This window comes from Odocoileus virginianus, chromosome 21, assembly GCF_023699985.2.
Source record: "Odocoileus virginianus isolate 20LAN1187 ecotype Illinois chromosome 21, Ovbor_1.2, whole genome shotgun sequence".
Classification (NCBI taxonomy): Eukaryota; Metazoa; Chordata; class Mammalia; order Artiodactyla; family Cervidae; genus Odocoileus; species Odocoileus virginianus.
Genome location: NC_069694.1, coordinates 195,551 through 220,059, shown reverse-complemented (window position 1 = coordinate 220,059; position 24,509 = coordinate 195,551). Strand labels below are relative to the sequence as shown.

The 24,509-nt window shown below is 36.4% G+C and overlaps 1 protein-coding gene across 7 annotated transcripts in view; it reads right to left on the bottom strand.

Moving 5' to 3' along the window:
- Positions 1 to 24,509, bottom strand: part of NFXL1 (nuclear transcription factor, X-box binding like 1) — a 53,299-nt gene that overhangs the window by 8,761 nt on the left and 20,029 nt on the right. For all 7 annotated transcript variants that reach the window (XM_020904670.2, XM_070451936.1, XM_020904671.2 and 4 more), the window contains 7 exons: positions 22,439 to 22,559; positions 22,050 to 22,209; positions 20,945 to 21,036; positions 11,156 to 11,177; positions 10,591 to 10,731; positions 7,228 to 7,394; positions 4,314 to 4,380 (listed from right to left, as the gene is read on the bottom strand). In XM_020904670.2, the coding sequence (XP_020760329.2) occupies positions 4,314 to 4,380; positions 7,228 to 7,394; positions 10,591 to 10,731; positions 11,156 to 11,177; positions 20,945 to 21,036; positions 22,050 to 22,209; positions 22,439 to 22,559 (770 nt within the window). The remainder of the gene's footprint in view (positions 1 to 4,313; positions 4,381 to 7,227; positions 7,395 to 10,590; positions 10,732 to 11,155; positions 11,178 to 20,944; positions 21,037 to 22,049; positions 22,210 to 22,438; positions 22,560 to 24,509) is intronic.

Genomic DNA, 24,509 nt, shown 5'->3' with positions numbered 1-24,509 from the left:
TTTACTCTAAAAGGCTTGCCACTCTGTATTAAAATATACCAAATAGGTAGCCAAACCAACTCAGGAATTGCTGTGACGTCTATGTGTTCCTTGACTTTATATACTGTTTTCTTATCTCAGTCAAGCTTTCAAATGAAAGGGTTCTCTTCTTATTCCTATTCAAATCTTATACAAACGTCAAAATACAGCGTATATCATCATTAAAGCATGGCATGAGTTTGCCTACATTTGAAAAACAATAATAATCTATTTCTAAACTGTTGTGACAAAACCTGTATTATTTTCAACTTAAAAAAACATTTTTAAAGCTACTTCATACATTCCTGTCTCTGCAACCAGAATATAAAAGACACCCACTGGCCAGGGGTTAATTTCAAAATCATACTGCCTACAAGTGAATCCCAGATGCCCTGTTGACTAGCTATGGGACCTTGGGTAACTCACCTGACTTTTCTGTGCTTCACATCTAAAAATGGGACAGTAATAAAACTTTATAAAGCTGTTGGGAGGATTAGATGGGCTTAATATATTTAGCTATCATAATAAAGGTTATTATTGCAAATTAGTTAAGAGTAGGGTTTTATTTCTTTTTGTCTCTCATATTCATTAACAAAGATATTTACAAATAGTGGACACCTCAATAAATATCTGAATTCTCCAAATTCTAGTCTTTATGATTCACCAGACTGATCTTTCAAATTACTGACTCTACCACCCACTTTAAGAAATTCAGAACCCTTTTCCATTGTCTTTGGTCTCTCTCGAGTATGTAACCAGCTTTCAAATTTTTTTAATTTTTAGCTGAGACATTCATACCAAAACTAAATTTGGATCATTCACACTGCATTTTCACTAATCCTAGCATAGCGCAATGCTACCTACTAGAATGAGTTCCACACTAGGCATTCCTGGGCCACTTCAGTCTTGTTCTCCTCTACACCTAATACTAGGCCCTCAATACAACTTAACAAGTGCAATATTTATTCACTATCCAACACCTGTCTCAGATTATTTGTTTCAAGGACTCCCTCACCTCCCTCTCACCTTCATTCCTGCCAGTGCCTCTAGCCTATCTTCATAAACAAAGACAAACACTTGGCATTAGCTCACCACCTACCCTTTTTTCCCTTCAAAATGTCTTTACAGCATCTTATTCTTTCCTTAATCTCAGATGTAATTACATCAGTCATCTTCTCTGAAAGTAATTAATCACTCCACTTTAAATCAGTGATTCTGAAGTGGAACGTGAAAAGGGAAACATACCAGAATCAGTAAAGGGAGGTCTTTTTGAAATTACATAGACTCATGGCTACAGTGTGGTCTCTCACTGATCATTATTCTGTCTCTTCAGTGTGCTGGGGAGAAAGGAACTTTGTTAGACTTCTAAGATGCTGCATTTTTTGACCTAGGTGGAGTTACCTGATGTTCAGTTTTTAGTCATTTTTTATACTGTACATGTATGTTCTATGCACTGTTGAGTATGTAATCATTTCATTATTATTTAAAAAATCAAATCACATAACCATTTCCCTGTTAGGTATGCAGGCATGTATAATCTCAAAAGCCAGATTATACTCTGAAAGGGCAGAAAAGTAGTCCCAAAGAAAACTGCTTGGAATGTAAAATATATACAATGACTGTCTCTTCATTACAGATTTCACAGCAAAAAAAAAAAAAAAAAAGACATTTTTAAAAACCATCTAACCCTGGTTTCCATCTAAAGACGAGATACCCTACCCCCCCATTCAAAGCGAGACGGTTCCTCTGCTCTGCTGCTGCTGAGTGCCTTCAGTCACGCCTGACTCTGTGCGACCCCACAGACTCTCCTCAGCCCTTAATATCACTCCGCTAGCACTCTGCTAAGTCAGAATAAATGGCTTACCAACAAGCAACACTGTCTAGTTCAAAATGTCTCATTTTAATCCCAAGAATTTTAAAAGCTCTTTAAAAAAAGCTTTAAAAAAATTAAAGAAAGTTTGCACATCAATATTATTTATGGGTGAATATCCGTATCATCATCACCATAGCTGAGACATCCACAGCATCTAGCACACACTAAGATCTTTGCCTGCTGCTGGCTCCCCTAATATTCAGCACCCACCCTGAAATGAGTGCTGCTACTGCCTCCACTTACACATGAACAATCTGATACAGAGAGACATTAAATAAGGCGTCCAAGTAAAAAAACAGAAAAGCTTGCATGGGAATGATAAAACCAAATGCAGACATGATTTTTAAAAGTGGACCTGTATATACAAGGCACGGTTTAAATAAAGGTTCAGTTCTTCACACTATCTTTATATATTTCCTTTGTTTAATTCAAACTTGACTGAACAATCCAATAGACACGTGGCATGTATATCAGAGAAACAATGTAACTAGAACACACTTATGCCATCTCCACAGTTCACTCTTACACTCACACTCAATAGACATTTACCAACTACCTAACAGGCACAACCAGGGACTGGATACAAAGACAAATATGACATAGTCGCTACCTGTAGGAAATCTATAGCGTGATAAGGGGAAGAGAAAGCAAACAGGAATTTATCAATGCATCAGAATTTGTCATAATCCTATATCTTAAGTCTGAGTCTAAGATATCTGTGGCAAGTTTAGAAAGACAGTTCTTGGCTGATACCATCATAGTCTACTGGTTCTCAAACTGTGCCACCAATATTATCACCCTTATGTAAGAGTTTATTAGAAATGCAAATTCCTGGACCTCCACTCCAGGCCCACAAAATCAGGAACTCTGGCGTGGGGCCCATTAACCTGTTTTAACAAGTGCTTATAATGATTCTGATGCACATCAAGAGTTTGAAAACCACTGCTGTAGCCTTATCAGAACATAAACTAGATTGAATTCTATTAGACATAATAATGTTCACCTGTCTACCCCAAGACTGTTCTAAACCTTAATAACCATATGGACTGTTCCCAACGTAAGGATATATTTTTCAAAAAAGTCCAAGGAGACACTAGCAATACGAGGGGCTCCAGAATGTCCTAGAATTAAAAAATGATGAGCATGGGAAAAATTTTTAAATAAATAGTACATATTCAGCTCCAGTCCCACCCAAATGTCATAACAGGATCACAAACAAATCATAACCAAGGCAATGCTAAACTGCAAATTAGTGATCCCTGAATTAAACATTTATTTCTGACAGCAATCTCATCCCAAATTACTGTTGTCAGATTAAAAATAAAACATCCTCAACTACTTATTCTGAAACTTGAATCTGAACAGAAGAAAACTTATTTTAACAAGGGGAAACTCAGAATTTGAAGAATTCAGAAAATTAAATTTGAAATATCCCACGCCTCTAGTTTCACTTATGTAAGAAAGACAGGATTATTAAAATAGCATGTATTGCTTGAAATTTCTCTCTTTTACAATCTCACGTAACTTTTAAAATTCCCAGGTTCAATTTTCAATAGCTCTTAAACAAAAACCCACAAATGTGTCCAAAGTTTTAGTTAAAAGGAAAATACTGTTAATAAAAAGGCATATCCTACGTTGATTTGTTTTTTCTTTAATCTAAGAGACAGACTACTATAGTTACGACTTTGCTGTCATCTCCTCCTGATTCTAAATAGGATAAGAAACACTTAGGTAAGTATATAAAGACAAAGAATTAGAAAAGAGGTGCTACCAGTACACTTACAAGTAAAAAGAATTCCTTTATAAATCAAATAGCTGTCACTTCCCTACTCCAACGATCAAAAAAGGACTGTCTTAACTTTTGAGTTGGTCAAACAGAGATAGACTGCTTTGGTTTCTCAAAATTACTGCCAGGATAAATTCCCAGTGAGTTTTTACCTTTTAACTCTGAACAATTTTTCTGAACTACTTTCGATACTTTTAGCTTGAAAACAATGCATGTACCGGCATTATCATCTCTAAAAGCGTAACTTCATATATGAATGCTTTATACTAATTCAAATAATGAGCTTTAAGGTTTACACACACACATGCACGATCTGTTTTCTCTACTGTGGATTTACTGTCCAACTGCCCATGAGCCACACAGTTTCTAATCTACTTATATTTCAAGATGGGAAAACATTAGGTCATAAAAAAAAAAAAAATCTTCAAAGGGTCATTCCTGCTCCTACTATCCCAAAATATTACAAAGGGATGTGCATCTACCTGAGCTACAAGTTTCTACATGTATCAATCACATTTTGCTTTCTGGGCCCACATATCGAGTGGGTCCAGGAAAGACCTAAAATAAGATGAACAAACAACAAAAGAGAAACAATGCCCAAGAAATACAATGTAAAAAAGTTGTATTAAATCTTACCTCTTTAGGACACTGATTTTTACAACTCAAGAGATTCTTTTCACTTACATCAGCTGTGGTTATTTTTCTAAAAAGATGAGAGGAAGTGTTGATGACAGTCAAAGCAAAGTCCATTTTATTGCATGGTTTTTCTAAAAACAGCTCACAATTTCAAACAGCAATGCAATAAGCTTATCAGAAAAACTTTTTTTCAGTTGATTCTGGATTAAGCTATTTATTAATGTTAGAAAATGATTTATTTTATATCAGTTCACTTGAAATCAGTCTGTGCTTTTATATCTGATTCAGGGGGTAACTCTGAAGTCATAAACACCAATGAATAAAACTACTTTCTAACAAAGAGCTGAATAGATACATGAGTCAGTAACCAATGACAATCTAAAAATACCCATCATACACATCTCACTTTTCTCTTCACTATTACCTTTCCTCTCTTTTCCTTTATTCTTTCTTTTCCTATTCGTTTCACTAGACATAATTGCTAAAATACACCTTAAGTTTAGTCTCATTAATGTTAAAACTATTATCTTAAGCATCTGTATCAAATTAGCTAAAAAACTGTACCCTAGATAACACAGGCAATTTTCTTGACAAAGTTTCATGTAATATAACATAGTTTTTATCCTGGCTCTATACTTTCATTCTTACAGGTAAAGTGCTCCCCTCTGAATTTAAGAGGTATTATTATTTTGTTCCTGTTTCTCTATAATTAGGAACAAGTTTCTCAAGGCCTGTATCTTTTATAACTAATTTCTATAGAAGAAAGTACATGAAGCAGAAAATGACTAAAAGGAAAAGATGACTTATGAAATGGAAAGTAAATGAAATTATCAGAAAAAATACTGAGACTGAAGAATCCTGCATAAAAACATGGATTCAAGAAAAGGAAAAAAGAACTCTGTAGTTGTGGTAATGGAAATCACTTCAATCCATCTACCTCCAAACATTTCTACCCAAAATCATTCAGCTCATTAGTAACAAACAGAATCACTGAAATTTCATGACATCAGCAAAACCAGAAGACAGAAACTTCTACAAATTGCAAATGACCTGTAAGTAGACAAATTAAACACCAAATCCTGGCAGAGCTGTTTCTTAAGCTCCCGTAACAAATCTTTGCAGACAGCTTGGCAGAGTTCTGGAGAAATGAGAGGCAGGAGAAGACAGGGACTGAGCTAACGCTGCACCAGGAAGAAAAATCCACCACAAATGTGAAACACTGAAAAAGTCCTGGTGAAACAAAGCAAGAGAAGACGCTTCTAAAAAGTATGCAAGAATCAAGAAGCCAGTGTTAGAAAGGCAATGCTCTGTGGAAGAAGGTAAAAGGAAAAGGTGTCCTCTGGAGACCACATGACAAAGGAAAAAGCAGCAAGAGGGGCAAATTTAGGGCACTGCAAGACCGAAGAAAACAGACTCTCGCGACCTTCCTGGCAGTCCAGTGATTAGGGTTCCATGCTTCCACTGCAAGGGGCATGGGTTCAATCCCTGGTTGAGGAACTAAGATTCACAGAGGGCACAGTCCCAAAAAAGGAAAAAAGAAAACAGCCTCTTTTCATCAGTAACACTCATTAATAAAGCAAAATTGTCCTCTTAACTCTTCTTACAAAATTTCTAAAACTAAAAATTGTAATTTTTAAATTTCAACAGAATTTTAATATTTAAAAAGAATAAAATCTGACTTCCCAATTTAAACCATGAGCCTAGAGTATAAGTGGGAGAAGGAAATGGCAACCCACTCCAGTATTCCTGCTTGGAGAATCCTGTGAACAGAGGAGCCTGGAGGGCTGCTGTCCATGGGGTCGCACAGAATCGGACACAACTGAAGTGACTTAGCATGCATGCATGCATTGGAGAAGGAAATGGCAACCCACTCCAGTATTCTTGCCTAGAGAATCCCAGGGACAAAGGAGCCTGGTGGGCTGCCATCTCTGGGGCTGCAGAGAGTTGGACACGACTGAAGCGACTTAGCAGCAGCAGAGTACAAGTGACAAAAATATTTTTAAGATACTATTAGCATTTACTTTGGCCACCTGATACGAACAACTGACTCATTAGAAAAGACCCTGACGCTGGGAAAGATTGAAGGCAGGAGGAGAAGGGGACAACAGATGAGATGGTTGGATGGCATCACTTGACTCGATGGACGTGAGTTTGAGCAAGCTCCAAGAGTTGGTGATGGACAGGGAAGCCTGGCGTGCTGCAGTCCACGGGATCACAAAGAGTTGGAGATGACTGAGCAACTAAACTGATTACCATTTTTCTGAAAGTATGGTCCAAAAAGTCAGAAATAAACTCATATTCCCAAATTTCATCTGAGTAAAATATACTTACAAAAATTCCACTTTACAGATGGGTTAATTATGTCAGATCATGATTAAATAGAAAAAAAATGAAAAAAACTTTCCCTCCACATAATCCACAAGCAAAAACTTGCATTTTTAAGTAAGGAAAATATGGAAGTCATATCCTAGTATTAGTAATTGCCATAACAGTAACATCTGCAATAAACAAAAGCCTACCTTTTAAATCTGTGATTTAAAATTTGTGCCTAAATAACTATGTACAAGTCAACTTTGAACCAAAAATCCTAGCTGACACTGGTATTTGAACAATCTGGTATAGGAGTGCTTCTGCTGTTTTTCTAAAAGCAAATTTTTTCCTAACAAAATCTTACATGAAATACCCAAATGGAAAAAAGAGAATTTCCCTGGTTAAAATCAAGATAAAGTATCTGGAAGGTGAAACAGCCTACAATTCTTCCCTCCAGATCTCTACCAGAAAATCGAGGCCTTCAGCCTCTAAGGACCACACTGAAAAATATTCCTGAAAGTATTCTATAAAAGGTTCTGAATTACAAAAAAGATGAACAGTTAAAATGGCTGGTGAAACAAGAATATTTCATCAGACTACTCACCTACATTCCACATAAAGACTTGTGATCTTGCAGTGACATTTTATCCTGAGCATCTGAGCACACGGAGGGCACTCTCCAGGGTGACACGGCAGGACACACGGGTGAGGACACCCTGACGGCCGTGACTTAGAGCACCCTTCCTCACAGCGAAGGCATTCTGGGCCAGCCTGGCAAGTACCAAGGAAATAAATCAGTGAAATAGAGATCAAACATTTCTATACAGCTAAAGCTATAAAATTTGTATCTCATTAAAAGAAAGTACCTCTGCAGCTCTCAGAAATTCAGTTAATAAAATGGTGCTATGCTTTCACTCTTCTAAAAATATTCAAATGAATAACAGCAAGATTATCAATGGGGCCATTACTCACAAAGATTTTTGTCTACCAATCTCATCTGATCAAACTGCTTCCCCTTTAAAATGGACTTGATTACATGAAGCTTTCCTACTAAAATGGAAATTACTTCCTAGTCAGTGGGGGGGGGGGGGGGGGGGGAACAGCTTAAAAGCTTACCAATTTCCACTCAAGAAGTATAACCATCATTTAACTAAAGAAATCAACACACTGTTAACACATAAATAAAAATTACCAAAGCATTCAATGTTCTAGGAATGTTAATCGCATCTGGCCAAGGAAAAACACATATAGAAGCGAAAGAAAATGACTAGCAGTCTATTTTTTAATGCACTTCAGTGAACCAAGATTAAATTACATTTATAAATAAATCAACCTTAATGTAGCTCAACAAAGTACCTCTTTTGTAATCATGGCTGAACTTGGGAACAATAATGTTTAACCCTCATAACTTAGTATCCATGTCAACTGCTCTCATTTATTCACGTGAAATGCCAGGCTGGATGAAGCACAAGCTGGAATTAAGACTGCCAGGAGAAATATCAATAACCTCAGATATGCAGATACACCACCCTTATGGCAGAAAGTGAACAGGAACTAAAGAGCCGCTTGATTAAAGAGGAGAATGAAAAAGCTGGCTTAAAACTCAACATTCAAAAAACTAAGATCAAGGCATCCGATCCCATCACTTCATGGCAAACAGATGGGGAAACAATGGAATCAGTGACAGACTATTTTCTTAGGCTCCAAAACCACCACAGATGGTAACTGCACCTATGAAATTAAAAGACGTTTGCTCCTTAGATGAAAAGCTATGATAAACCTAGACAGCATATTAAAAAGCCAGAGACATTACTTTGCCCACAAAGGTCTATATAGTCAAAGCTATGTTTTTTCCAGTAGTCACATACGGATGTGAGAGTTGGACTATAAAGAAGGCTGAGCGTAGAAGAATTGGTGTTTTTGAACTGTAGTGTTGGAGAAGACTATTGAGAATCCCTTGGACTGCAAGGATATCAAACCAGTTCATCCTAAAGGAAATCTATCCTGAATATTCATTGGAAGGACTGGTACCGAAGCTGAAGCTCCAATGCTTCGGCCATGTGATACAAAGAGCTGACTCACTGGGAAAGACCCTGATGCTGGGGAAGACTGAAGGCAGGAGAAGAAAGGGACAGAGGATGAGATGTTTGAATGGCATCACTGACTCAATGGACATGAGTTTGAGCAAGCTCCAGGAGTTGGTGATGGACTGGGAAGCCTGGCGTGCTGCGGTCCATGGGGTCGCAGAGTCGGACATGACTGAATAATAACCAACACAAATTCAGTTCTTTAGTAGATACATATTAGTTAAATTATTAAATTACTAGACCAGACAGGTACTTTGTTGAGCATCTCTATGTCTTTTTTAAAATTCTAAGCAATTTTTGACATGCAGGATTACAAAGAAAAAGTGTTTCAATTATCAAACATTATAATTTCTTTTTTTAAAAATGTATATTAACTTATTCCATCAATACTTATTCAGCATTATGTGCCAGGTATTGTCCCATATACTGGGAATATGCAAGACTGGACAGGGTCCTTGGCCAAGGAATTTATATTTAAGTAGGGGACTATAAAGAACGTAACAGAATATCTTCATATATACTGAGAAAAGATAAAGCAGGACCTATTGGAGACTCAGTCGAAATGTTACAGTAAAGAATTTTAAAAGTTTCTGAATTATTTAATTTTCTATACATAAATTAGAATGATTACAAAGTTATCTTCCAAAATAATTTTCATTGACATACACTGCAGTAGTCTTCCCTGAATGTGAGACAGGGATAAAGTTGTAGCTAAAGTGAGAAGAATTGCACATAACTTATAACTCATATTTTGCCAGAGCAATTCACTGCCCAGGAAGCCATGTCAAGTAATCCAAGGTAACTGTAATTCCCCACCATCATATCACTTCTTTAAATGAGTTTTTTCTGACTCAGTTGATATTCTGGCCATATCATCATACGTCAGCTATTCTCTAAAGAGATTCTGAATCAATATATTAGTTTGATTTTATAAGTCCAGTATCTTCCTCATTTTATCATGACAATATTTTTACTAAGGATCAAGGTATGGCTCAATGAAGAAATTATAAGCAATACAAGTTACATATATATTTACACATGAAAAAGAATATACTATGGACATTTATGCTGCCATGTATTATAATGACCAAATCAAAGACCAAAACATCTAACAATGCAAGTGAAATTTTCAATAACACAATTCATATAATAATTTTAACATTTGTTATTGTAACATTATTTAGTAATAAAATGAAGCTTAAAAATGTTTGACTTATTCCTTATTAAGCACACTGCTAGAATTATTAGGATTCCCTACAAAATGGAAATCCAAGAAAAAACACTATTTTAAAAATAAAATTTTATATTATTTGAAATTTGACTACCTACATTTCTTTTTTCCATGTAAAATGGCAATTTTTAGGCTTTTTTAAGGTTGATATCTCATATGCTTGTAAAATGCTTTTAGTACATCTCACACAATTTATACATATCCCATATTTGTGATGTTATTTACTGCCCACAGAGAATTTATTAAAACCGTGAACATCACCTAGTACCCATTTTAGGTTTAAAAAACAGCTGAAAGCAAATGCTCCAAACTTTGAGATACAAACAGATAGCAGTAGAGGTGATACTGCCACTACTAACTGTCTAAAAGGGACAATTTCTGTACCTGTATCATAAAATCAAATCCTATGTATTAACACAGGTATAGCATGCAAAGAGTACCAAAGTAAAAGCCATGTTATCATGAGCTAGCACAAAGATACAGAGAGAGATACGCCAAGTGTCACAGCTGGTTGTCTTAGCAAGGAAGGAGAAGGGATGAGGGCAAGGAGAGAGAGAGAAATTATAGCAAAATATTTATGACATGATTATTAAAAGAAAGTGTTTTAAGCATACCATAACCATGTATACATTCAATCCAAGGACATTACCTTTTTTTTGCCAGTGCAGGAATCTGTTTCAGTTACTTTGTGACACTCTTTCATACATGTATGATTCTGACAATTTAAGGTTCGTCCACAAACTCTCTTACAAGAATAAGGTCCTACAGCATGACACGGTATAGGGCTCACCTTAAAATTTAAGAAAAAAAGAAAAATTAGCAATGTACACACATACACAGCCTACTGGAAGCATGTTTCAAAAATGATTGTTATTCATTTGAGAACAAGTTCTATCTAACACATTTCATTAATAATTACTATCAAAATCAAAGTAACCTATCAAAAAAATCCAAAGAATGAATGCCAAGAAGCAAAATATCCTATTTCTAAAAGGGAAACTCAACAATATAATGCTTCTGTAATGAATGCTTCATAGGCTAATTCTCAAACAAAAGCATTGTATATTTTTGAATACTTAGTAGACAAACTCTTATACTCTTTAGAGCACTAAAAAGACAATACATTGACTTTGTTATTTCTAATAACCATCATATAGAAGAGGAATATATTAATAGATTGTAAGCTTTAGTTAAAGCTTGTGCCTGTAACTCACCTCATGTTTTCCAAGACATTCCCTGTAAGAAAAAAAATGAAAACATTATGCATTCTTCAAAAAGAATATTACTAAAGCAATGATGCTAACTCTATTGGTTTTTAAATTATGAATAAAAAATAAACACATACGGAAATAATAAGTGATTACAGAAAGATTCCAGGATACAAAGTTAAAATACAAAAGCCAACTGCTTTCCTATTTACCAGCAATGAACTGGAATTTGAAATTAAAAACACACCACCATTTATACCAAGGCTTCCCTGGTAGCTCAGTTGGTAAAGAATCCACCTGCAATGCAGGAGACCCTGGTTCGATTCCTGGGTCAGGAAGATCCGCTGGAGAAGGGATAGGCTACCCACTCCAGTATTCTTGGGCTTCCCTTGTGGCTCAGCTGGTAAAGAATCCGCCTGCAACACAGGAGACCTGGGTTCGATCCCTGGATTGGGAAGATCCCTTGGAGCAGCGAAAGGCTACCCACTCCAGTATTCTAGCCTAGAGAATTCCATGGACTGTATAGTCCATGGGGTCGCAAAGAGCAGGACATGACTGAGCAACTTTCACTTTCACCATTTATACTAGCACATACAAAATGAAATACTTAGATATAAATCTAACAAAATAAATAATAAGATCTATATGAAGAAGACTATAAAACATTGATGAAAGAAATAAAAGTAGACTTAAATATATGAAGAGATACTTCATGTTCATCTTTAGAAAGGTGCAATGCTGTTAAAATGTCACTTCTTTCCAACTTCATCTAGATTCAACACAATTACAATCAAAATCCCAGCAAGTTATTTTGTGTATATCAAGAAACTGATTCTAAGATCTATATGGAAAAACAAAAAAACCCAGGATAGCCAACACAGTACTGAAGAACAAAGGCAAAGAACTGACACTACCCAACATCAAGCCTTATTATAAGGGTACAGTGATCAAGATAGTATGGTACTGGTGAAAGAACAGACAAACACATCAATGGAACAGACAGAGAGCCCAGAGACAGAGTCACACAAAGGCAGTCAACTGATCTTTGACAAAGGAGAACTGCAATCAAATGGTGAAAGGACAGACTTTTCAGCATATGACTGGTGCTGGAACAAAGGAACATCTACATGGGAAAAAAATACAAACAGACTTTATACCTTTCTGAAGTTACTTCAAAATGGATCAAAGACCTAAATGTGAAACGCAGAACTATAAACACAGGAGAAGATCTAGATACAACACCAAAAGCACGAACCAAGAAAGAAAAATGGCTAAGTTGGACTTGATTAAACACAAAACATCTGCTCTGCCATAAGCGCTTAAATAAGAACACCTAAATGAAAAGATAAGCCACAGACTGGGAGAAAATATTTGGAAAAACACAGCTGGTAAAGGACCTGTATGCAAAATATAAAAGAACTCTTAAAATTCAATAATAATAAATCAAACAATTCAATTAAATCAATGGGCAAGATCTGAACAGAGAACAGACACTTTATATTTATATATATATATATATATATATATATACACACACACACACACAAATGGCAAATAAGCATATGAAAAGATCTTCAACATCATTTACCATTAGAGAACTGCCAATTAAAACAGCAATAAGATGCTGTTACTACACACCCCTTAGAACAGCTAAAATCCAAAACACTGACAATAATATTTGCTGGTAAGGATGCAGGGCAAAGGGAACTCTCATTCACTGCTGAGAGAATGCAAAATGGCGTTGTCTTATACAGGTATGCATAGGTCTCCCATATGATCCAGAATGAGCACTCCTAAACATTCACCCAAATGAGTTGAAAACATGACCACATGAAAACTGGCACATGAACGTTTACAGCAGCTTTCTTCATAGCTGCTAAAACTTCGACAGCCAAAATGCCCTTCAATAGGTGAATGGATAAACAAATTGTGGTACAATGGAATATTGCTTAGCAGTAAAAAGAAATGAGCCATCAAGCCATAAAAAGACACAGAGGAAATTAAATGTAAATTATTAAGTGCAACATGCTAAAAAGGCTATACACTGTAGGAGTCCAACTACAGGACAATTTGAAAAAGGAAGAATTCTAAAGACAGTAAAAGAAAGAAAAGGATGAACAGTTTCCAGGGGCTTGAGGGACAAGCAGGTGAGGGATGAACAAATGTAGCACAGGATGTTTTTAGGGCAGTGAAACTATTCTGTATGGTAAGTAATGGTGGATGCAGGCAGGAGATTATGCACATACAACTGGAAAAGTATATCCTAATGTAAACTATAGACTTTAGTTAATGTATCAGTATCAGCTCGTCAGCTGTAAAAAATTCTGCTCCAAGAAAGAAATTTCATATTACCTGGATAGTTCATGTGACAAATAATAAATTTCAACATATACTTCATAATAATACTTATGTTACACATGCCACTGAAAAAGCATTATATCAGAGTTAGAAAGACCTTTATATATATATGCTTTTGGTTTTTAAACTGAGATAAAATTCACATACCATAAAGTTTACACTTTCAAAGAATACAATTCCACACTAATGTAATATATTAATAATAGGGGAAACTGTGTGTGAATGGCAGGAAAAAATGACCTCTTTGTACTTTCTGTGAAATTTTCCTGTAAACCTAAAAAGTCATCTTTAAAAAAATGTCTATTAAAAAAAACAAAAAAATATTTTGTATCCCTTTTGAGAGACTGGTTTAGAAATTGTCATGTGATCCAACTCTGGCCAATGAAAAGTGAAAAGAATTTTATTATGGGAAAAACTTCCTCAGTCTTTAAATAAAGAAGATGATGGCTGAAGACACAAACAGCTTCCATTTCTCCCTCTGAAAACTTTACCAACTGGACGGGAAGTTTATCAGAAAGGCAAACAGTCAAAGAGCAAAGACTATACCAAGGATACAAAGTAAGGACAAAATTTGGGCCCTCAATGAGGGATCTGAATTAATCAGATTAACCAACTATGAAGCAGTTCTAACACTAGTCTACTGTGCAAGAAATAAATATTACCATATTGCTTTTTATTTGGAGTTTCTGTTACTTGAAGCTAAAGGCATCCTAAATGATATAGCACATATTATATATGTTATACATACATGTTCAGAATTCTTATAGCACATGGCCAAATTATTATCAAATGTAATGTTATTTTTAAAACAAGAGGACAAGAAAACATAAACACTGTACAATAATAAGAAATTATATTACCTTGATAATTCATGTGACAAGTAATATTTTTAATATATACTTTACAATAATTTTGCTATGCATGTTACTAAAAAACCATATCAGAGTTAGAAGGACCTTTATACATGTTCTTCTCCTTTTTAAAACTGAGATAAAATTCACATACCATAAAATGTATACATTTTAGAGTACAATTCAGAGGTGTTTAGTGTATTCACAAGGTTGTGTAACTACCATCACCATGACTTAATCCTAGAATATTTTCATGACCCAAAGAGAAGCCCTGAAACGATCAGAATCATTCTCCATGGACTCCTATCCTCAAGACTCTGAGACCACTAACCTACTTTCTGTCTCTATGGATTTGTCTATTATGGACATTTCATATTATGTATTATGTGGCCTCTGTGTCTGGCTTCTTTCATTTAGAATGAAATGTTTTCAAGGTTCAACCATGCAACATGCAAAAATATAAAAAATTCATGCATTTGTATGGCTGAATCATATTCCATTGTTTGTTGTGGTCCACGCAGTCAAAGGCTTTGGCATACTCAATAAAGCAGAAGCAGATAATTTTCTGGAACTCTCTTGCTTTTTGGATGATCCAACGGATGTTGGCAATTTAATCTCTGGTTCCTCTGCCTTTTCTAAAACCAGCTTGAACATCTGGAAGTTCACGGTTCACATACTGTTGAAGCCTGACTTGGAGAATTTTGAGCATTACTTTACTAGCATGTGAGATGAGTGCAATTGTGCGGTAGTTTGAGCATTCTTTGGAATTGGAATGAAAACTGACCTTTGCCAGTCCTGCGGCCACTGCTGAGTTTTCCAAATTTGCTGACAAATGGAGGGCAGCACTTTCACAGCATCACCTTTTAGGATTTGAAATGGATCAACTGGAATTTCATCACCTCCACTATCTTTGTTCGTAGAGATGCTTCCTAAGGCCCACTGGACTTCGCATTCCAGGATGTCTGGCTCTAGGATAGTGATCACACCATGATTATCTAGGTCATGAAGATCTTTGTTGTACAGTTCTTGCCACCGCTTCTTAATATCTTCTGCTTCTGATGATAGGTCCATACCATTTCTGTCCTTTATTGAGTCCATCTTTGCATGAAATGTTCCCTTGGTATCTGGAATTTTCTTGAAGATATCTCCACTCTTTCCTATTCTATTGTTTTCCTCTATTTCTTTGCATTGATCGCTGAGGAAGGCTTTCTTAGCTCTCCTTGCTATTCTTTGGAACTCTGCATTCAAATGAGAATATCTTTCCTTTTCTCCTATGCCTTTCACTTCTCTTCTATTCACAGCTATTTGTAAGGCCTCCTCTGACAACCATTTTGCCTTTTTGCATTTCTTTTTCTTGGGGATGGTCTTGATCACAGCCTCCTGTACAATGTCACGAACCTCCGTCCATAGTTCATCAGGCACTCTATCAGATCTAATCCCTTGAATCTACTTGTCACTTCGACTGTATAATCATAAGGGATTTGACTTAGGTCATACCTGAATGATCTAGTGGTTTTCCCTACTTTCTCCAATTTAAGTCTGAATTTGGCAATAAGGAGTTCATGGTCTGTGCCACAGTCAGCTCCTGGTCTTGTTTTTGCTGACTGTACAGAACTTCCCCATCTTTGGCTGCAAACAATATAATCACTCTGATTTCAGTACTGACCATCTGGTGATGTCCATATGTAGTCTTCTCTTGTGTTGTTGGAACAGGATGTTTGCTATGAACAGTGCCTTCTCTTCGCAAAACTCTGTTAGCCTTTGACCTATTTCATTCTGCACTCCAAGGCCAAATTTGCCTGTTACTCCAGGTATTTCTTGACTCCCTACTTTTGCATTCCAGTCCCCCATAATGAAAAGGACATCTTTTTTGGGTGTTAGTTCTAGAAGGTCTTGTAGGTCTTCATAGAACCATTCAGCTTCTTCAGCATTACTTGTCAGGGCATAGATTTGGATTACTGTGATACTGAATGGTTTGCCTTGGAAATGAACAGAGATCATTCTGTCATTTTTGAGACTGCATCCAAGTACTGCATTTCAGACTCTTTTGTCGACTATCATGGCTACTCCATTTCTTCTAAGGGATTTTTGCCCACAGTAGTAGATATAATGGTTATCTGAGTTAAATTCACCCATTCCAGTCCATTTTAGTTTGCTGATTCCTAAAAAGTTGACGTTCACTCTTGTCATCTCCTGTTTGACCACTTCCAGTTTGCTTTGATTCATGGACCTAACATTACAGGTTCCTACGCAATACTGTTCTTTACAGCATCAGACTTTACTTCCATCACCAGTCACATCCCCAACTGGGTGTTGTTTTTGCTTTGACTGTGTCTCTTCATTCTTTCTGGAGTTACTTCTCCACTGATCTCCAGTAGCATATCGGGCACCTACCATCCTGGGGAGTTCATATTTCAGTGTCCTATCTTTTTGCCTTTTCATACTGTTCATGGGGTTCTCAAGGCAAGAATACTGAAGTGGTTTGCCATTCCCTTCTCCAGTGGACACGTTTTGTCAGAACTCTTCACCACGACCCATCCATCTTGGGTGGCTTTACATGGCACGGCTCATAAGTTTCACTGAGTTAGACAAGGCTATGGTCCACGTGATCAGATTGGTTAGTTTTCTGTGATTGTGGTTTTCAGTCTGTCTGCCCTCTGGTGGAGAAGGCTAAGAGGCTTATGGAAGCTTCCTGATGGGGGAGACTGACTGAGGGGGAAACTGGGTCTTGTTCTGATGGGAAGGGCCATATTCTGTACATCTTTAATCCAATCTTCTATTGATGGGTGGAGCTGTGTTCCCTCCCTGCTATTTACCTGGAGCCAAACTATGGTGGAGGAGATGACGATAACAGCGACCTCCTCCAAAAGGCCCCGTGCATGCACTGCTACACTGAGTGCCCGCAGCCCTGAAGCCGGCCACCGCCGACCCACGCCTCCACCGGAGACTCCCGGACACTCACGGGCAAGTCTATGTCGGCTTTATTGACTACGACAAAGCCTTCGACTGTGTGGATCGCGACAAGCTGTGGAACATTCTGAAAGAGATGGGAATATCAGACCACCTGACCTGCCTCTTGAGAAACCCGTATATAGGTCACGAAGCAACAGTTAGAACTGGACATGAAACAGCAGACTGGTTCCAAATACGGAAAGAAGTACGTCAAGGCTGTATATCGGCACACTACTTATTTAACTTCTATGCAGAGTACATCATGAGAAATGCTGGGCTGGATGAAGCACAAGCTGGAATTAAGATTGCCGGGAGAAAACATCAATAACCTCAGATATGCAGATGACACCACCCTGATGGCAGAAAGCAAAGAAGAACTAAAGAGCCTCTTGATGAAAGTGAAAGAGGAGAGTGAAAAAGTTGGCTTAAAGCTCAACATTCAGAAAACTAAGATCACGGCACCTGGTCCCATCACTTCATGGCAAATAGATGGGGAAACAATGGAAACAGTGAGGGGCTTTATTTTTGGGGGCTCCAAAATCACTGCGGATGGTGACTGTAGCCATGAAATAAAGAGACGCTTACTCCTTGGAAGAAAAGTTATGACCAACCTAGACAGCATATTAAAAAACAGAGACATTACTTTGTCAACAAAAGTCCGTCTAGTCAAAGCTATGGTTTTTCGAGTAGTCATATATGGATGTGAGAGCTGGACTATAAAGAAAGCTGAGCACCAAAGAATTGATGCTTTTGAACTATGGTGTTGGAGAAGATTCTTGAGTCCCTTGGACTGCAAGGAGATCCAGCCAGTCCATCCTAAAGGAAATCAGTCCTGAATATCCATTGGAAGGACTGATGCTGAAGCTGAAACTCCATTACCTTGGCTACCTGATGCAAAGAACTGACTCATCTGAAAAGACCCTGATGCTGGGAAAGACTGAAGGCAGGAGAAGGGGACGACAGAGGATGAGATGGTTGGACGGCATCACCGACTCGATGGACATGAGTTTGAGTAAACTCCAGGAGTTGGTGATGGACAGGGAGGCCTGGCATGCTGCAGTCCATGGGGTCGCAAAGATTCAGACACGTCTGAGCAACTGAACTGAACTGATATTCCGTTATATGGCTAAACCACACTTTGCTTATCCATTCATCAGTTGACAGACAATTGAGCTGTCTTCACTTTTGGGGCTATTAGTAATGATGCTGCTATGGACATTCAAGTTTTTGTGAACATATATTTTCAATTTTCCTGGGTATAGATCTAAAGCAAAATTGCTGGGTTATATGGTCGCTCTGTTAAGTCTCCTGAGAAACTACCAAACTGTTTCCAAAATAGCTACACCATTTTACATTCCCAGTAGCAATGTATAATGGCTCCAATTTCTCCGTATCTTCACCAACACATCATATGTCTGTTTTATGTTAGCCTTCCTAGTGGGTATAAAATGATATCTCTTGGTGGTTTTGATATATATTTTCCTAACTGGTGACATGGAGCATCTTTTCACATGTACTTATTATCTATTTGTAGATCTTCTTTGAAGAAATACCTATTTTAAGTGACCATTTTGAAACTGGACTATTAGTCTTTTTGTCTCTCAGTCTAACAATTCTTTACATACTCTGGATAATATACTCTTATAAAATACATACTTACATTTTCTCCCATTCTGTGAGCTATCTTTTCAAATTTTTGATATTGTCCTTAATGTGCACTTTCTTGATAATGTCCTCTGACTTACTTTTTATGAACTCCAATTTTTGTTTCTCGTTTATGTTTCAGTTGTCATATCTAATAAAACAATGCCTAACCCAAGGACATAAAGCTTTTATTCTATGTTTTCTTCTTAGAGTTTAGTAGTGTGAGTCCTTAATTGTAGGCCTCTGATCCATTTTGATCATATACATTTTGATCATACCATATACATATGCTGTGACGTAAGAATTTGAGCTCATTTTCCATGTGAATATTTAGTTGTCCCCAAACCATTTGTTACAAAAAGCATTCTCTCCCCTATTTAATTACTCTGACATTCCTGCCAAAAATCAACTGACCATAAATGTATGCATTTACGTCTGGGCTGTCAGATCCAGGCACTTGACCTTTATGTCTATCTGGATGTGAGTACTACAGTCTTTGGTCCTCTTTAAATTCTAACATTTTATAGTTCTCAGTGTGGAAATCTTGGATTTCTTCCATCAAATTTGTTAAATAAACAAAATGTTTATTCTTCTTAATGTTATTGGAAATGGAACTGTTTCCTTAGTTCAATTTTCAGATTGTTCATTGTTAGCATATAAAAATAAAATTGACTTTTGTATATTCATGTTTCTTATAACCTCACTAAACTTATTTAATATCTCTAATAACTTTTGGAAAGATTCCTTAGGGTCTTCCATACACATGAGCACGCTATCTGAAAATCCAAACAGTATTACTTTTTCATTTTCTAGTCTAATTGCTCTAGCTAGTATCTATAGTATAGTATTGAACAGAAGTGGCAGAACAAACATCCTAGTCTTGTTCCTGATACTCAGGGGGAAACCTTTAAATCTTTCACCATTAAGTGTGATGTTAACTGTGGGTTTTTCATAGATATCCTTCACTGGGTTGAGGAAGCTCCCTCTTACCCGAAGACTGTTGAGTGTTTTTATCAAGAAAATGTGTCAGATTTTGTCAAATGTTTTTCTGCATCTATCAACTGCCTTTTACTCTACTGATGAAGTACTAAGATGATTGATTTTAATCAATCATTGATGAATGAATGACTGAGGTTGATTCGACCTCCTATTTCTGGAATATACACACTTGGCCATGGTATGTAATTCTTTTTGCATGTTGCTGGATTTAGTTTGCTAATATCTAGTTAAGAATTTTTGTATCTCTATTAAAAAGGGGACACTGGTCTGTATTTTTCCTTTTTCTGATTTATTAACAGGGAAATCCGAGCCTCACTGAATACATCAGGAAGTGTCCCTCCTTAGTAAAATACTGGTGGTAACTCTTTAAAAGTTTGGTGGAATTCACCAGTGAAGTCACTGGTCCTGAGGTTTTCTTTGTGGTAAGGTTTTCATTACTAATTTACCCTCTTTACTAGTTACAGTCAGATCTCCTACTTCTTCTCGGGTCAGTTTCAGTACAGTTATGTGTTTCTAAGAATCTGTCCATTTATCCACGCAAACAGTAACCAAAAGAAGAGTAGGCGTGGCTATACTGACCCATTAAAACTCTAGTTGGGGAAGATGACTCAAAAAAGGTATCTAGAGGAAGATTTTAAGCAGTAAGCAAAATATATTTGGAAAAGAATGAAACAGAAAGACAGACTACTTTACAGGCTACCAGGGAAGAGATATCAGGTTACCAGAGCCCCCAGGGAAGCCCACTTTTCAGGCCAGGCCTGAAATAATGATGAACTACAAAAAGAAAAAGGGGAGAAGTTTCTTAAGATATGTTTTGAACTATGTCAAAAGATCTTAGATTCTGCTCCCAATGCAGAGAGCCCATGTTTCTAAGTCAGGGAGCTTGATCCCACATACCCTAACTAAGAGTTCACATGCTGCAACTAAAGACCCCACATGCCACAATGAAAATAAATTAAAAAAAAAAAAAAGCTAAAATTCTAATACTTACACAGGAATAGGAACTTGACATGGAGGACAAGGCAATGCAGTCTGAATAAATGCTGGTTCAGAAGGCTGTTCCCAAGGGCCTGTAGGCTGGTGCTACAAGTAAAATACATACCAATTTTAAGTCAGAGGAGTTAAACTGTATGGCCAGTTTAAGAATCCAAGAAGACAGTTCCACAAATCCTCTGCTCAAGCAGGTTGAAATTTTTTCAAGTAATCAACAAATTGTGCTTATTGAAATATATTACTATATCCTTAAATTCCATTACATTGGTTCCCTCCAACACATTTATATTAAAAATTGAGGCAGACTGCAGTTTTTAAATAACAGAACAAAGGCAGCATAGCATCCTCCACTTTACAAAATAGAATCATAAAATCTAAATTCCACCAATAGAATTTAACCTCCATTGTTTGGTTCATTTTTATCTCCCCAGCACTTAGAAGAATGCTTAACACATAGTAAGAATTCAGTAAATATTTGCTGAATGTGTGAAGGAACCTTTGAAGAAATTAGGAGGTACTTATAACCCTAAACCACAATATATGGAGGACTCACAAACTCATCTGCATGATTATAAAATGACTATCATGCTGTTTTTACAAACATTTGCTCATTGGTTTCTTTTCTTTTCTATACTGTGAGCTTCTGAAGACAGAAGGTCAAGTCTTAAACCTTATGTGAAAGTCACTCAATCGTGTCCGACTCTTTGCGACCCCACGGACTCAGGCCAGAATACTGGAGAGGGTAGCCTTTCTCTTCTCCAGGGGATCTTCCCAACCCAGGGTTCGAACCCAGCTCTCCTGCATTACAAGCAGATTCTTTATCACCTGAGCCACCAAGGAAGCCCCAGAAAACTGGAGTGGGTAGCCTCTCTCTTCTCCAGCAGATCTTCACGACCCAGGACTCGAACCAGGGTCTCCTGCATTGCAGGCACATTCTTTACCACCTGAGCTACCAGGGAAGCCCTATACCTTATGACTCAGCTCCTATCACAGTGTTTAATACCCAGTAAGTAATTAATCATCTCTTATTGTATGACTAAGTAAAATTAAGAAAACCTAACCCAGAGAAATGCATTATCTCTTAGTAATATTTGTTCTCTTACCCTGCCAGTTTGCTTTATTAATGCTTGATCATGACACGGAGCAGGACATAAGTGACCACATTTCTCCAAAACCTTTTGGCATGGTTGATGACATGGAGGACAAGAGCCAAAGTGACAGCGATGTTTCTCTTGACTTGTATGATGGCAAGTTGGTGGACGACTAAATTATAAAATACAATTTTTTTAATTACTTTGATCACGGAACAATTACATCTAAAGTGAAATTATTTATTTATATATATTCTGATTCCACACAGAATGATCATATTGTGAATATTAATATTTTAGAACATTAAAGCAAAACTGAAAATACTAACAAAATTAAAAATCAGTATGAATTTAAACCTCTAAGATACCACATGTAAGTCTGTGCAGAGTTTTTTACTAACCTGCACTGCTCTTTGCACTTGGGGGGTCTTGTGGTACGTTCTCGGCCACAGGGTACTGTCACCTTTGTATTCCCACAATGGCACTTCACATCTACAGTTTCTGGGCAAGGATAACAACTACCTGAAAAAAAAAAGTCTGAAACTTAAAGAGAAAGTTCCTTAACTATCCAAATTCCCATCAACAGCAGAATCAATAAGTTTAGTATATTCTCACAATGGGATATTCTACTATGAGAATAAAACCAGTATGAATGAACCTCACAGATATAATAACCTCACACATATAATGAGCAAAAGAAATTTGACACCAAGAGTATGATTCCATTTACATAAAATAAACAGGAAAAATTAAATCTACACTGTTTAAAATCAGGATAATGATTACAAAGGACACAAAAAGAGTTTCGGAAATGCTGGTAATGCTCTGTTTAATAATGTGAGGTCTGGTTATATGGGTAGTTTCAGTTTATAAAAAGTCATCAAACTGTACACTTGCTATCTGTATACTTTTCTGTATCTACACTGGTACTTCAAAAAAAGTTTTAGAATTTTCTTTAAAATTTGCTAAAAGTTCTATTCTAAGTAACAAATAACACATTATTAAAATTATATAAGCAAAATGGAGCTAAGTATTTGGAAAATCTGTTAGCAATAACCTTTCTGGCTTAATTTCATACATACATTTTAATTCAAGTACATTATTTTAAGATAAATTCCCCAATATGAGTGACTTCTTTCATCAGATTATTAACAAGTATAGTCAATTTTCCATTACTTGTGCTCTGAGAAAAGACTAAATTTTAAAATCTCATTTTAGGCTATAATTCCAAATAATTCTCTTCTAAACATTTCAAAAGGAAACATCTTTAGGGTTTTAGTTTTTCACCTTCTTTTGTTATGGGTTGGTAGAAACACACAAAACCAACTGAAAAGAAATCTTTTAAAATGGGCTAAAAAGTTCTCCCCAAGGCTTTGACATTCTCTTAAGGGCTTTCTTTCTACTCAGTTTTCCTAGTAGGGCACCCCATTAAAAATGAAATAATAAAAATGGAATAAACAGTCTTCAACTAGGAAGTAGGTATCTCAAGACATTGCTGTCTAGGTGTCAGGACCAAGCAAAATACTGAACAGCAGCTAACCTAATAAAAAACAGATTAATGATGAAAAATAGTCTGGTTAAAGATTCTATAAGTTCAAAACAAACACAAGTTAAAAATATTTAATAAGTTAAATAATGACCACAGGGGGAAAAAAAAAACAAAAACATCATAGGAAAAAACACACATGTATCATACAAATTACCAAACTTAGACTTCAGCGTTTTGGAAAGTATAATCCAATTAAGTATTATCTTGATGGTAATGCAAACCAAGTCATCCTGACTCACCTGAACAAACTTTATTTTGTTCCTTCCAAAAGAATGACTAGATGTCACATTTTTAGAAAAATTAATGGCAATATTTATGTCTGTTCTTACGCAGCACATTGTATCAATTCCCACACTTAACAATGGTAATTTTCATTCATCTTTAGCAATTCAGAGAGAAACTTATCAACATCTTTTCACCATCCTAAACTACAGCATTAGTTTTCTTTTTTTTTTTTAATTAAATCTTGAGAATAAGGGATAATTTCCCTGAACAGTCTTCCTAATGAACCCATTACAGACACCTGTATGTACAACATGACAGATAAACTAAAATAACTCCAGTTACAGTGTTTTTTAAATGAAAAAGGAGCACAGAGTTACAGTGACCAGTGGGTCAAAAGCCCAGTAATTCTGGAACCATAACCATGGATGGTCTTAAACTTAAAAGAACTATAAATTGAACTTTCACATATTCACAGTACAAACATGCAGACAGCATGCTCTCCCTATGAGTTACAGCACAACTTAGATTATGAAGGTGTCTAGAATAATGGGAAATGACATAAAGTAATGATTTTACATATCTTATGCAATTGAGTATTAAACATACGGTAAGAGCTGTACAATGGTATTTACATACACTTTCCATTAAGATAAATTTTGTTAGGGGCTAATGAGCTTTTTTAAAAACAAACATTCTGC